Source organism: Ciconia boyciana, chromosome 10 (genome assembly GCF_034638445.1).
Source record: "Ciconia boyciana chromosome 10, ASM3463844v1, whole genome shotgun sequence".
Taxonomy (NCBI): domain Eukaryota; kingdom Metazoa; phylum Chordata; class Aves; order Ciconiiformes; family Ciconiidae; genus Ciconia; species Ciconia boyciana.
Window position 1 is genome coordinate 13,040,894 of NC_132943.1, and position 14,540 is coordinate 13,055,433.

A 14,540-nucleotide genomic window follows, 5' to 3' on the forward strand; every position below is an offset into this window, starting at 1 on the left:
CCTTGAGGTTCCTCCTGAAGAGTTGAAAACCAAAATGCATCCAGCTCCCTTAGCCAAGCCCCGACATAAAGAGGTGCAACCTTGTTAAATACAATAGTTGACCTATGTTATCATTCTGAGTTTTGTTTCAAGTAAAATACATCCTCAGTTACAATATCAGCATAATTTCCATTGTATCATTTGTAATGCTGACTGCAAAAGACACCTGAAATAAAGCGTACCAGCAGTCGGCTGAAGCATTTCCCTTATCTTCACTTCCGTAAATTTCTATCTGAAGGCATGTGTTTTTCTAAAACTTCTCTGTCTGCCTGATGACATGGCAGCACAAAATATTGCTGTGGGTGGGTAGGCTATCCATCCACACCTAACAAATGAGCGCCCTGCAAACTCCTCTGCGAAATGCCGTTCTCAGGATACTTTGTGTTCTCAAGGTCAGCCTGTTTCCTAACCCTTGTGTCCTTTTCCTTTCTTTCAGGGTTTTGAGGACCCCAAGGACAAGTAAGCAAATTTACTTCTGTCATACACTGTTATGTTTGCACATTTGGGATTTTTTTCTCATATTAAAAACAGACAAAAATTAATGCCCAGCAGCCAAGAATAATGCCTGGACTCCCCAGAGGTTTCTCCTGGAGGGACAGCCAGTCGAGGGCACGGGATTGACTGATGTGCATTCAGAACTGCTGCTGCCCTCAAAACATTTATTCGTTTGTGTGGTTCTAACTTGCTTTTGTAATTAAAATGCTTTTGCTGCTCTTCCCCTTGCCCCCGATGTTCTTTGCTATTTGCTGCTTTGAAAATATCCCAAGAACAAAATTTTCCTGTAAAGTATGTCTAAATGTTGAACATCTCCGATATAAGAAAAATTTATGTATGTATTGAAATGTAGATATAGTTTCTGAGTTTATTTGTATATATTTTTTAATAATTGCTCATTATTACATATTACTTATTTCTCTATATAGAAATGAGCTCAGAAATGACAGCTTATTTGAAAAAGTAAATTCAAATTTTCATGCTCTAAAATACAGGCACATTAAAGCAGCATTTTAATTTTTTTCATATAGAACTTTAAAAAAAATTGGTTAAAATAACAATTTAACAAGAGTGGTATTTTGAAAAATTGCTTTTGGAGGAAAAAACCCAACCATGTTCACTTTTTAACTTCTACAGCTGGACATAACAAAAGCATTTCCTGTATTAAAGGTGTTTGCAGTAATTTCACGTTCAGTCCTACTGAATGGCATTAATTGTAAGCTTGCTCAGAGCACAATAGGAGACAGTAGAGGAGATGGATGCCTAAAATATGTTGCTGTTGCTCCTTATCATGTTTCTCAGGCTGCCAGTCAGGACTAAGCAGACCTCTGTGAGCTGGGACAGCTAAATGCTTCTGTTGGCCCTAAGCATCTGGCTTTGGGAAAATTCACATTATGGTGGTTGAGCATTGAGAGTATCTCCCTAAAAGTAAAGGGAAGTGATAGTTTGAACATGGCAATATTAAGAATCATTCTCTCCTTCCCTTGCCCTTCACTGCAAACTTGATTTTCATAACATTTAGCTCTGTGCACCCTGGGATGTTTCACTGGTGCTACAAGCTGTCTAGGGAGTGTTACCAGGGTTTCTTGTTGCATCCATGGCTGCTGGGAACTCAGCTGATGTTAGATATACTTTGGACAGAAAAGAGCTAACGGATTACAACAAAATAATTCTTAGGAATACAGAAATTTTAAGTATCCCTCATGAAATAGCATCTCTCCTCATAGTTTGTGCAAGAAAACATACATTCAGCTGCCTCAGTGTTGGTCCACAACAGAGTCACCCAGCTGGCAAGGAATGGCATCTCCACTGTTGCTCCAAGGACCATAATGTCTCTCCTCCATCCTATAGTTTGAAAAGGTTACTTGAGCTGTTACGGCCAATAGCTAAGAGCTGTGTATTTACAGTGCTGATTCAGTGTGACGCCATCTTATTATACAGATTGCAGGATTTTTGCATTTCTGTTCAGCACCACAAGAAGCTACTACTTGCCTCAGATTCTCTTGATCCAGAAATCTGTTTAACTCAAGAGCAAAGATTTGGCCAAAAAAAATCTCTAGCAGAAAATGTTCATGGTGATATTGATTAAAACCAGATACCTAAACCATGTGAAGCACTCAACCCAGTGCCTTCACATGCAGAAACAGTGAGCTTTGATACTTTTCTCTTACAGCAAAGGAAGACGTAGGCACCATGCATCTCTGAAAACAGGACCTGACACTTACGTGCCTAAATGCAGATTTAGTTATTGAATCTAGGCATGAAGCATTTAAAATTATGGCATACATGTAGTTTTGGCAGTGGTCACACTCTTCATTTGCAGAAAGTAATTAAATAAGCAGAACATTTTTGGATTACACTGAAGCCAGCATCTCTGGGTTAATTGCTAGCTTTCACATTTGCAAGCAGAGTGCAAAAGTTGCTCCAAGCTCTGTTCGTGCTGTTCCTGTCCCTTGCAACAATTTTCTGTTGGCCGCATTTGAAAAAATCTCAGCATTTTTGCTGAGGTTTTGCTCTGTCCAAGAGGTGTTTCTGCAAGTTTCGTGGTGGCCTGAAATCCTTGTTTTTTTCCCACACACACACTATCAATATATCAATAAGTATTCCCACATATGAATTTCATTAGTCTATGGCAGTACCTCAACTCTGACTTACAGGCACTGCCTCCAGGGCACTCCATAGCACGGGGAAATTTTTTATTTCAATTTAAAATTACATTTATGCAAATGTACCCAAACTTGCTGTACCATAGTTTAGTTTGGGTACAACTGGCTGCGAAAGTCACGCGAGCAGCTAGGTATATGCAAGATGACTAAGCTTCCCTGCAGTCTACGTGAAGGTGGCTGCCTCACTGTGAATATCCCAGCAAGGCAATTTAAAACCTGCAGGGGTATTTCTGCACAATCTGCAACCACAGAAGTTATTGTAGTATTAGGGATACCCTCAGCAGTATAATGACCTATTACAAAACTGGAGGCAGCCGAGGCCAAAGCCAGAGCAGGCAGTTTCTTCTTCTCTTCATGTCTTCCTGAGTGATGCTTTTAGACTGGGACTTGAAATTTAACTGAGGTTCGCCAAGATGCTGAGCCGACTCTTTTGCTTCGGTTCTAGGGGAAAATGTATTGCATCTCTCGTACGTGGTATGAAATGACTAAATGTGAATGACCCAAATGTGTAAATAACTCGCAGGATCTTGGAAGACATTCTGTAAATATGAAGCCTAATGATTTCCTTGCTCATTTTTATGAGTCCAGAAGACATTGTGAGGACTGAATGAAAATAAGCAGCATCGTCTTGAATGCTCAAGCGGATGTGCTTCCTCTAAGGAAGCATCTAGAAGTAAATTGAATGTCCTGTCCTTCTAGGGACAAAACCACTTTTAATTTCAAAGTGGAATATATGAAGTTCAAGGAATTAAATAACTCTAGAGCCCAAAAATAAAAAAATCTTTTCCCCAACCCCACTGAAATATTAAGATTGGCTAAAAAGAGATAAGACCTTGAGACAAACTAGGTTTGTAGTTGCCGTATGGTCACTAAGTAGATGCCGGTGGTGTGTCACCATGACCCAGCTGAGGTGTGGACACATTCAACTCGCTGGCTGGGGCAAAGGGAGTTGGAATGGAAACAAGTAGATGGACCTGATTTATTTTTCTCTTGGCAAGACGTACATGGGTACAGAGGGCTTCTTGAAATTTGGTCCAGTTTTGCAGAAAGCTTTTGGAGAGCCTTTCTTTTGGAAAGGGACCTTTAACTTTTAAAACAGCATCCATTCTGTTTTGTAAGCTGCTTTGAGTGATCTTCGCTCTACAGCACAGTCATACCTGTAGGGGCCTGCTGGCTGCAATAGTGTTTGTGCGTTATGCACTGTTATGCAGTACAAATAGAACCGAGAAAGTAAAGCAGTGTAGCTTTTCATCATGCTTGTGAGGCCTCGGGATTTTTTTTCCAGAGTGCCTAAGGTGAAGGTCATACATCATGAGCCGTAAGTTGCTGTGCCATCGTGGGGTTTGCACATAGAAATAGTTACCCACTGGAATGTGCCCCAGTGCAAGTGAGGGGTGTATTCCAGTGGATAACTATTGGCATATCCCATGGATAACCTTGGTAATCATGCAAGCAGAGGAGGAAAACAGCACTTCAGGATTAGCTTTTAATTTCTGCCTATAGCCAGTTTTAAGGCAGGCCATTAAATTGACAGCATCAAGTCATTAAAATCCTGTTAGATTTTAAAAATAACTAGAGAGTTTGGGGAGGTGCTTCAGGTTTCCTGATCCTCATTGCAAAATGCCTCAGGGCAATTAAGTTTTCAGTGTTATTTTTTTCAACAGTTTTTGAAAATGAGCCTCATTTTTCTGAAGCTGTAGCTGAGTATCAGAAACACACTGATACTAAAGATTATAAGCAATTTAGAAATCTTGTTCTACATATTTAGAAAGCAGAATCTAATTTGTGTTTTTTCTTTTGCTACCTTTTTCTTTTGCAACCTTTCCTTGAGTTAAGTAAATATCTTGTAAACAGAAAATTTTGTCTGGTTTATGCTTTATACTCATAAATAACTGCATGAAGGGGAGGCAGTGGGGGTCAGGCCACATTTTTTTCCCCACAAGTTCAGAAATTTTCACAGAAATATTTACAGAAGTTATTATTGGGAAGCAAGAAGTATGACTGGTTACATAAATCATTTTGCCAGTTTGGGCGCTAACAGCTGCGACAGCACAGCAGTGCAGGGAAGAGTAAGTCAGAGGACTAGTGGAAGGAGACTACTGACCACTTTTAGAGAATGAAGGACAGTAAAGAGACTGCAAGGCAAGAAAACAGATAGATGTAGTACAGAAAAAGGCCAAGTAAATCAAATCCTTTCACTGGTGGACTCAGGACTGGCAATGAGCTCTAGAGCCAATATCATTTTCCTCTCAGCTCATAATCCGTTTTCTAACTTGAAGTTGTCATAAGCAAAATACCATTACCCTCCAGCTTGTTATACAGTGAAATGATAACATATGGTGAAGAGGGGGAAATTATCTTGTCCTCTTATGCTCCCTTTTCATGACATCCTCAGGAATACACAAGAAAGTATGAACCCAGAAGATGAAGTGGATGAGTTTCTGGGCCGTGCCATCGATGCCAGAAGTATTGATCGGTTACGCTCTGAGCACGTGCGCAAGTTCCTCTTAACATTCAGGGAGCCTGACCTGGAGAAAAAGGTAAAGTTGTCTAAAAATCATTGCAACATGTCAGTCAAGCTTGTTGTGAGTTTTAATACTCCTGCATAAGGTCAAGCTTTTATATCTATAGGTAAAGCATGTTTTTAGGTGTTGGAGGTGGGGTTGTGATCTTAAAAAATCCATGCTTCTTCATGGAAACATTAATATCCATGTCCCTAGAAAGCCACAGTCATCTGAAGGGAGCATTAGGCAGGAAAACCAAGCCATTTCTGTCAGACACACATGAATATACAATGATGAGCTGTAAAGGGAATCCAGAATAAACCGGATTTGTTTCTCTGACCTTGAGCCATCCAAACTGAGATTGCAGTCACCCCTTATCTCCCTGAAATCACTGGAGAAACCTGCTTCAGCCTGCCTGAGCTCCAGGTCACCTCTGGAGGGGCTTTACTCTGCCCTTTGTCCCCTCAGGGAGCCCCAGGTGCTACTAAGGTCCATTGGGATGCAATTCCTACTCTGGTTGTTTTTGGGAACCCACTTTAATCAACAAGTAGAGTTCTCTGTCTCACAAATGTGAGAAAGAGGAGTAACAGACCTAAGGCTCCTGAGTAGCTGATTGCTTCCTGATTTTGTTTCAGATATCATTGTTGTGACGAAAAGATCTTTTCAATGCCTCTGTATAATAGAGACAACATAGGCTCTAGATGGCTGCAATGTTAAATTCAGTTAAGTCCAGAGGTACCCAGATGCTATTATTAAGGGTACTATATAAACTGCTGTTTTTAATTGCCCAAAGAAAGTCAAAGTAATCTTCTTTCTTTTTTTTTTATCCAAGCACAGATCCTTGGGATATTTGAGTGGTCTTCAGGTTAAACTCATTATTCAATGGAAAAAGCTTCAGTAATTAAGTTTGCCCTAACTATTTTAGCATTTTATTTAGAAACACTCTTTCAATGACAGGAATTACAACCTATTGCAAAAGCATACCTTTGCAGGGTTTACAGCTATTCAATGAATCAGTGTGGGACTGGATAAAAGCTCAAGCATGTAATTTCCCCCCACTCCTTCCCTTCAATTTTATAGCTGAAAACTGCTAGGGAAATTAGCGGTTCACCTGTTCTGAGCACCTTTTATTTTGTGGTTCAAACACTGAGACCGTCTGTACTGAGAACTGTGTTTCAAGCTAAATAAAGCATCTTTGGGAATCAGATGCAGCTCCCATGTGACCAATATGTTGACAAGTAGTTGGAAGGAATGACTGTGTGAAAACCGCAGCATCCTCGCACTATCATTAGAATGAGCCAAGCCGTCTGCACAAAATACAAGGTTTTCTCATTAGCAACATTCATCCCTGTTGGAGGAAACTTCCTATGGAAGAAGTTTAGGTCTGATGATGGTGACCTAGAATTCTGGTCCCAGTTAATCCATTCCTGTTCCTCTCGTGCAAGGGGCAGATGGCACATCCTCTCTCCACCCAGCTGTGTGGGCTTGTTCCCTGTCCTTTGGGTCTGTTCAAGCCCTTACAGCTTGCCCAGGAGAAGACGAGTTTGTAACGTTAGTCTTTTCCTACCAGCGCTGCTTTCCAAGGACCTAAATGGAAGCCAAGTAAGAAGTTTTTGTGGAGAGAAGGCAGCCAGCGAAATTTCCCACTAACATAACCCTGTTTGTGTTTTTGCAGTACTCCAAGCAGGTGGATGACAGGTTTGGAGCCTATGTGGCTTGTGCCTCCCTAGTCTTCCTCTTCATCTGCTTTGTTCAAATCATAATCGTGCCACAGTGAGTATCTTTTCATCCCTTTGCTCCCATCTGCTCCCCTCCTCTATTCTGGCCTACTTTTCTTTGTTTTTTTCTTGAGAATTCAGAGCACCAAGGGGAAGAGAAAAATCCTTAAATAATTCATGCTCAAGTGATGCATGGTGCTTATTGTTTTCACTCATTTCTAGTGCAGATTAAAACCTCCTCACTGGCATGTAAGGATTTGTGTTTTCCCAGCGTGATTCCTCTTACCATTTACCTCCATCTTAGGAAATTCAGTTCAGCACGTTTATAAGCCTGTGGAAAACGAATATCACTAAGTAGGAAGAATTGCCTACTAAGGCATAGTATACATTCACAACATGAGGCTAGGCTGTCCTCTTATCTGAACGCAGTGGGACAAAGAGGGGAAAAACCCATCACAGCCTCATTGCTCAGAGCAGTGAGGTCTCAGGGTCTGCCTCACAGATGAGGCATAACATCTCATGCATTTATTCTCCTGGATTCAGAGTAGCAGTGCAAGAAGAAAGGTACAGAAGGAGTTGAGCTACACGTGCCTGCACTTTGGGTAGCTTCCTCCGGGTTTAGGGGTTGCAGTCGTTTCTTTCCCCAGGCAAGAGTGGCATAAGTTCCTCAGGGCTGTGGGGCACAGTGCTCTTGGACCATTGCAGTGCATTGCTTTGCCTGAAAGGCACAGTGTAACCCACTGGATCTTTTCCAGCAGTGAGCTCTGCAGACATGGTATTTCTTCTCAAAGAGTTCATAAAAAATCCCTTAAAATTAAAGCATATTGGTATTTCCTGTGCTCTGGTTTAGAAGCAATAATATGTCATTCATTGAGCACTGCTGTGTTGGAAATAAATTTGGAGTTAGTAATTTTTAATCTGAAGAACAAGATCACAGAAGCTCTGAAAATGCTCCAAATTCATCTTCATTACAAGAAGACAAAAAATTGTTTAAAGAGAGCTCCAGTACTATTATATGCCATTACAACTGCTTTCTACTTCTGTTCACACCACAGATCTTTTCAGAGTAGAGATTGGTTTGTACCGTTCAGATCAGATATTCGGAAGGTCACAGAAACGACGCATAGTCTGATGTTTGAGGTCATTCACTCTCCCAGGCAAGAGGACATTCACTTCTGCTCACAGAAAGATTGAATCAGCAAAATAACATCAGTACAAATGCACTGTGTAAACAGACAGCTCCACTTTGGGAGACTGGAATTGAAGCTGAAAGAGGCTCAAAATTGAAACTAGATCAATCCCAGCAATTAACACATTGTTAATTATGACCAAAAATGTTCTTTGAGAGTAATTGATTTAGCGAGGGCTTACACTTCGGATCTCTGGATATTACTGCTGTGACTTCACACCTGCAGAGGCTCTCTACCAGCCTTCGTGTTGCTCATCAAACTCCCTAAGCAGCCACTAAGCTGTCTCCATAAAACCCAGTTTAACATTTAAATGACAACTTGACAATTTCTGATCTGTGGCAACCATATGGCTGACTCCTTTGTATTACACGGAGCCAATCCCTTATGGCAGCGTGGTGTAAATGTCATGCTGCTCAGCCTCCTTCCACGCTGCCTGTAAGGGTGGTGGTTAGGTTTTTTGGTAAGTTCTGAAGTGTCCTTAGGCAGCCTGGCCTGTCTGAAAGATGATTTGGTTCAAGAGTAAATAAAATTTCATGTTTTAACTGCAGGTCAGATATACTTTCCTTCACCTTTTGGCTTGTTTTTCCTTATATTTCAATTGTCTAGTTTTGGTCTTCTATTGAAGGTAACAGTTAAGCAGCAACTGAAACCACAGGTGTATATATGTGTCACCATCAGACCTTCATGAAAGACATAACATGGAATTTGAATCTGAAACTAGAGACAAAATGGCAGTGATAATTTATGATGATAAAGAGGAATGGCTTTAATGAATTTCACAAAGGCTGCAACAGTGAATTAGCAAGTACAATTATTTTAGTAGTCATGAGAGAACGCAGAGACCAGCTGGGTTTGGTGTGGTTGGCCTCAATGTCATGTCACAAGAATACTTCCTTTAAATTATGAACAAGGCTAAGTCCTGGGAGAGGGCCTGTCCTGTCACACTGAGACCAATCACTGGGAAATTGTTGTTGAATATCTTCACGATCAAAACACATGAAAATGCATAATACAAAGTTGGCCCTGGGGTCCCGTTTGTACTTCAAAGTTGGGAGGAACAGGAACCTATCCAGCTGACCAGGCTAAAGCTGTTTTCCCTGACTATCTTCATGCCATGGTTGCTCCCATCCCATGCAGGAGACAGAGCACGGAGGATGGTGCAGCACAGACGTTCCCTGTGCACAGCAAGGATGGGCAGCTGTTCCCATTGAGGCTATTCCCACTTGGCTGCCCTGCAGCGCTCAGCATGCTTTCCTTCCCAGGGGTCTCCTGCCCACAGCCAGCCGGGGGCCGACCCGCCATAACAAATTGTTCTATCAGCTCCTCTAGCACATGAAATATTTCTCAGTCCTTCTGCTGTCACCCCGGCAGGAAGGTGATTGCTGTAAAAGATGCAGTATTCTCTGCTCTGCAGCCTGCGTGAGTAATTCAAAGTAGGACGGAGTATCTGTTGGTATTCAAGGCACCTCTTATCTCCTACCGCTGTCCTAATTGGAAAGCCTGTGCAGTGTGTCATAGCTTGTACAAATGTCATGTTCTGGAGAGCAGAGCTGTAGCTATTCTATATCACGTGCATTTAAAAAAAATCTCCTTGATTTCAGCTCTACATTTATGCTGGGTTTTTACCTGACCTGTTTCCTGATCCTGACCACAGTGGTGTTTGTTTCGGTCATTTACTCCTGTGTAAAGGTGAGTACTGTGGTTTCTTTGTAGAGTCCTTTGCCTAAGCTAACTGGATCAGCAGTCTGTTTCTTCAGCTAACAGAGCATGTTTTGTTAGCCATCCTTTCCACACTATGTGATAAGGGTTACAGAAAAAGCCTTTGATAAGACAGAATGAACTGCAAACAGATGTTAGGGTTTGCATCTCTTTAGCTCAGCGAGAAGTAATCACTGTGTGGATCTGCATGTCTATTAAGTCCCCTGCAGGCACTCCCATATTGATATAAGAAGAATACATTTCCCAATGTGGAACAAAACACTGACCATTCGTTTCCTCCCTGTAAACTTCCTGCGGAGTCGCCTGTGTACTGGCCCCTGCTGCATATGCATGTTTGGGTAGGCAGATAATCAGAAGCAGAGTATCATCAAGGAAGAATGTCCTGGGGGAAGTAAAAGCTGTAAACATATAGAAGTTTATCAGCTTTTCTCAGATGAGTGTACAGAGCTTACAACATTCGGTAGGCTCTTTCTTGTAAGTCATTTTGTTAAGCGAAGAAATACGTTGTGTGAAATCTGAAAACGTATTAATTCTTCCTGGCATTCTGTAGTAAGTTGGCAGTCAGTGCTTTGGGAAGCATGGTGTGCTCATCTTTTTCACTCAAAGGTATTTGTATTAAAATGTTGATGCTAGTTGATTGTATTTGCAGTTTTGGGGATCCTTGCAGTCTAGCAGTGTCTGAACGTGGAAAATGTTCAGATTCAGGCTCCTTAGCCCAAGCTCAGCTTTGCTCCTCAGAGCCTGGAATAAAGTAGCTCAGGAGCATTATATTTCCTGCAGAAGAAACAGTGGGGTAATGGATTATGTCAGGCAGATCAGCCTCACTTTAATTATCTTCTCTGTGCCATTTTCAACAGCTGGATGTGGGTGCTCTTGACAGACTTGCACCTTTCATGTCTTTTTGATTTTTGAAAGTTAGATTTGGAGAATTAAGCTTTGCCTTCACATTTAATAAGAGCTACAAACTGTTCCCAGTGAAAGAAGCTTCAGGTTATATTTGAACTTAACAACTCACTCACGGGGCTTCCCTTGGGCTTATGACAATTTTAAAGAGAACCTAGTTCACGAGCGCGCATCCCGTTCGTCCTGCTTGTTTACCAGCAATGAGAACTACAAGTCAGAAATAACAGTGCTAATAGGAAGGCTTGGGTCCCTTGAGCTGGGGAACGGTACCCAAAGATGCCTGGTTGCACTTGGTGTGTCCGTTGTATGTGAGGATGCTACTGACTGTCATTAGTTTGTAAACTCGTATCAGCAGTTAATGTGACTAGCAGTTAATTAACAACCAATGTGGAAAGCTTTTGGTGACAGCCACAAAGGACTTGGAAACTTGGTGCAGAGCTGTGCTGGAGCCTACTTATGCTGCTGTGCCACCAGCAGCAACATCCCAGCGCACTGCCAGCCATGCAGAGCCACACCAGCACACCAGCTCTACTGGTGCTGTGCAAATATTGGGGCAAGAGCTGTGGCAGACCCAGACCTCTGAAGCATTCGAGCTGGCTGACTTGCAACCAGACGGATTTCAAGGCACACAGCTGTTTGTCACCCACTGGCTTTTACGGGCTTAGGTTGCTTCCACATACTGACAGCAGCACTCATTTCTTCTGTCATCATTCAAAGGTTGTGGTTTTGGTTTGGGCTTTTGGGTTTAATATTATTACTGATCTTAATTAACAATTAATGTAAAAGGCGCACACAAGATTTTTCAGTCCCCGTGACCCTAGGCAGGTGTTCAGTCTTGCTTTCTTTGCCTTGATCTTCCAAATTCCTGTAGAAGAGGTCCATTCAGTGGTGCCTGCCACTGTTTTTAGGCTGACCGCAGTGCACAGGCCCTGGAAACACAAGACATCAGAGGGACTTCAGACTAACATCAGAATTTAATGGGATTTTATGAAGCTCCTGGTATTTCCAAAAGTGAGTGTTCAGCATGTTGGCCCAGGCCCATAAGGTGTTTATGTATAACATTCAGTGTGGCTGGTGCCTTCTGTGCACAGATTGCAAATATTGAAAATATCGGGCCTTCTAGCTCCAGTACCTTTTTGATTAGCCCTTTTTTAGTGCTCCAGATTAGCCTCTGCTGACAACATCTGATTACGAGATGGCTTGTTTAGGGGATGGGTACTTCTAGCTTGTCAGCTACCTGTCTGATGGCAGCAGCTTCCAGGAGCTGCAGCCTGCTTCTGTCATTAAAGATTTTGGCGTTTCAAGTCAGAGTTTTTTAAGCAATGGGTTTACCCAGCCCTTGGTTAAGGGGTGTTACTTTATTTCTGTACTCCACATTGCTCCAGGAAGCATTTTTACACATATGCAGAAGGAAGACACTTTTACAGATCCTTTAGATGAAATTTTAAGACACAGGGATGTCAGCGTTGTTTGTTTTGTTTCACACTCGGATGTGGGATAGGAGAGCATGTGTTTTACATACCAATGGTTCATTCCACACAAAGTTGGAAAGCAGATGTCCACCCCAGGATATCAGCACAAGGGTAACTTTTGCCTGTTTGCTGTGCTGTTACGTGATAAGTGACTCTTTTTTTCTTCCTCTTTCCAACTTTCATGTGAGATTTTCCTTCCCTGTTTTGGCCTCTCCATCTCTGGCTTTGACAGTGGCCAGCAGGCTCTTTCTGGACAGCTTGAACATGTTTTATTTTCTTTTGCTGTCATTATTATCTTCCACAATAAAATTCTCCACGGACTAGAAGTTGATCCTGGAACTGCCAACGCAGCCAGCTTGGCTTTCCAAGTTTCTTCAGCTGTAATAAACAAGAGAGTTCCAGTTCTTCACTTTGATGCTCCATGAAGACTTGGCCACTGCGAGATGGTGTTCCTTCCCAATAGAGCCTAAGGTCATGGGAACCAGGGTCCCTTCACAAATACTCCACTGACAGACATCTGTTTTGCTACTAACTTACCAAGTTTGTATTTATTCTTAAAATCCTTAACTTCTGGTATCTACACTGCTGTGTGGAATTCAACTTCTTGCATGTTTCTCAGAGCACATATGAGAGAAATTTCAAGTTATCCTTTATGAGAAAATAAGTTTTTCTGCAGCTTAATAGGTGCACCTTGCCTACCTGTTTCTGTGCCTCCCAAAGCTGGTCTAGATGCTCCTAAAGTGTTTGGTTTTTTTCTCAAGCAGGGGAAAAAATACCTCTGAAAACTGTACTTTTTTAATAGACAAATAAATCACTGTGAAATAAATTACATAAATGGACTTGCAACATTAAGTTGCCTGGAGATGTCTTTTACCCCAGAAGCATCTTAATGTACTTCAGAATGACTCAAAGGCTTTTATTACAAATTGAAAAATCAGAACTTAAAGACCTCATAGTTTTTTTCGTCTCACAACACAACAGCAATTATCTAAGCAGTTTTCCATGTCCACAATATATGTTAAGAAGACAAAAAGGAGAAATATTACTCTTCTGTCTGTGATCAGCTGTTACTGCAAAGTACAGTTTCTATTTAGTGTATTTTTGTCATGCAAATGACTGGAGGTTGTGGAGGGTGTGTAACACTAGTACTTGTTGGATCGCTTTTTAAATTCAGACTTCTGCCTGTACAACAGTGCCCTACCTCCCCCTTCTATATTCATTGGTATCTGCATGCTTTCAGAGCCTCTCTCTTCTGGGAGGTAATGTCTTCCAGCAGCATTTATGCATTTTGATTCAGAATGAACTGGAATCGACTGGACAATCCAATTTCCTTTTTCTCACTGTGGTTACTTTTCTTTACCTTTTTTTTACATTTTAAGAGCACTAATGAGTGACCTCAAGCTTGTGTGGCAACCTAAACATAAATCTTGGCTGCCCAAATGGATCACGTCCTTTCTTTCAGCCCCTGTTCTCAGTAGTGCATGTGCAGGCTTAGAGTTGCCGTTTCGTCAGATCTTCCCTTGTCCTGTTCTTCACTCAGGCAAGATTTGAGTCTTATTAAGAGGAGTAAATGGTGTCAGACAGCACAAACCAATGGGCTAACCAGCAACAGTGCACGGATTTTCACTGTACTATAACATCCAGATGTTTTGCTTCTTTTCCTAGGACTGAAGGGATTTTATTTTATTGGAGAATGGGAGGGGAAGTCATCTTCTTTTCTTTTTTCTTCTTTTTTGTTATACCCCTGACTTGTGGATGTTTTTATAGAGGGAACATTGCTAGAGTGGAGCTGAACTGTCAGAGCTGAGACAGGTCCCCCATTTTTATCATGGAAGTCCTCCAAGCTGCAAGTATTCCTGGTCTTTATCTGCCTCTGTGAAATGGGGAGAGCATTACTTATGTTATAGAGCCTCCACGAATGTTGTTCGCAAGGCAGAGGTTCCTCAGATATGCGGCACGGCTCTGCTGTTGCGCTCTCTATTGCAATCCTGACCTCCTATGGTTTTTGGCATTTGTTTCCTCTTCAGGACTTTTTCCAGCTGTACTTGTTTACTGACCTAAAATTTTCCCTAGTTTGCAAAGTAATGAGAACCAAGATTAATACAAAGAAAACATGTTTTCATTAGAATTTAAGTCTTCCACTGATAGCTTTGCTTGATATCTCAGGCTTGGTTCAAAGTCAGGCTTTTTTAGGATCGTTGGCAGCAGGGGCTTGAGCCAAGATCTACAACAAAGCACTCCCAAGTTTTATTTAGGTGCCTGATTTCCCAGAGATTACAGAAGGAGGTTAGGTCCATGCATACCTTTGTGGAGCTTGGCCTTGAGGGCTAAACAA

General features: G+C 41.7%; 1 protein-coding gene across 1 annotated transcript in view; it reads left to right on the top strand.

The window, feature by feature from the left end:
- Positions 1–14,540, top strand: part of ADCY5 (adenylate cyclase 5) — a 220,975-nt gene that overhangs the window by 188,515 nt on the left and 17,920 nt on the right. Inside the window, exons 9-12 of the mRNA XM_072875014.1 lie at positions 476–498; positions 5,095–5,239; positions 6,879–6,976; positions 9,713–9,800. Of these exons, the coding sequence (XP_072731115.1) occupies positions 476–498; positions 5,095–5,239; positions 6,879–6,976; positions 9,713–9,800 (354 nt within the window). The remainder of the gene's footprint in view (positions 1–475; positions 499–5,094; positions 5,240–6,878; positions 6,977–9,712; positions 9,801–14,540) is intronic.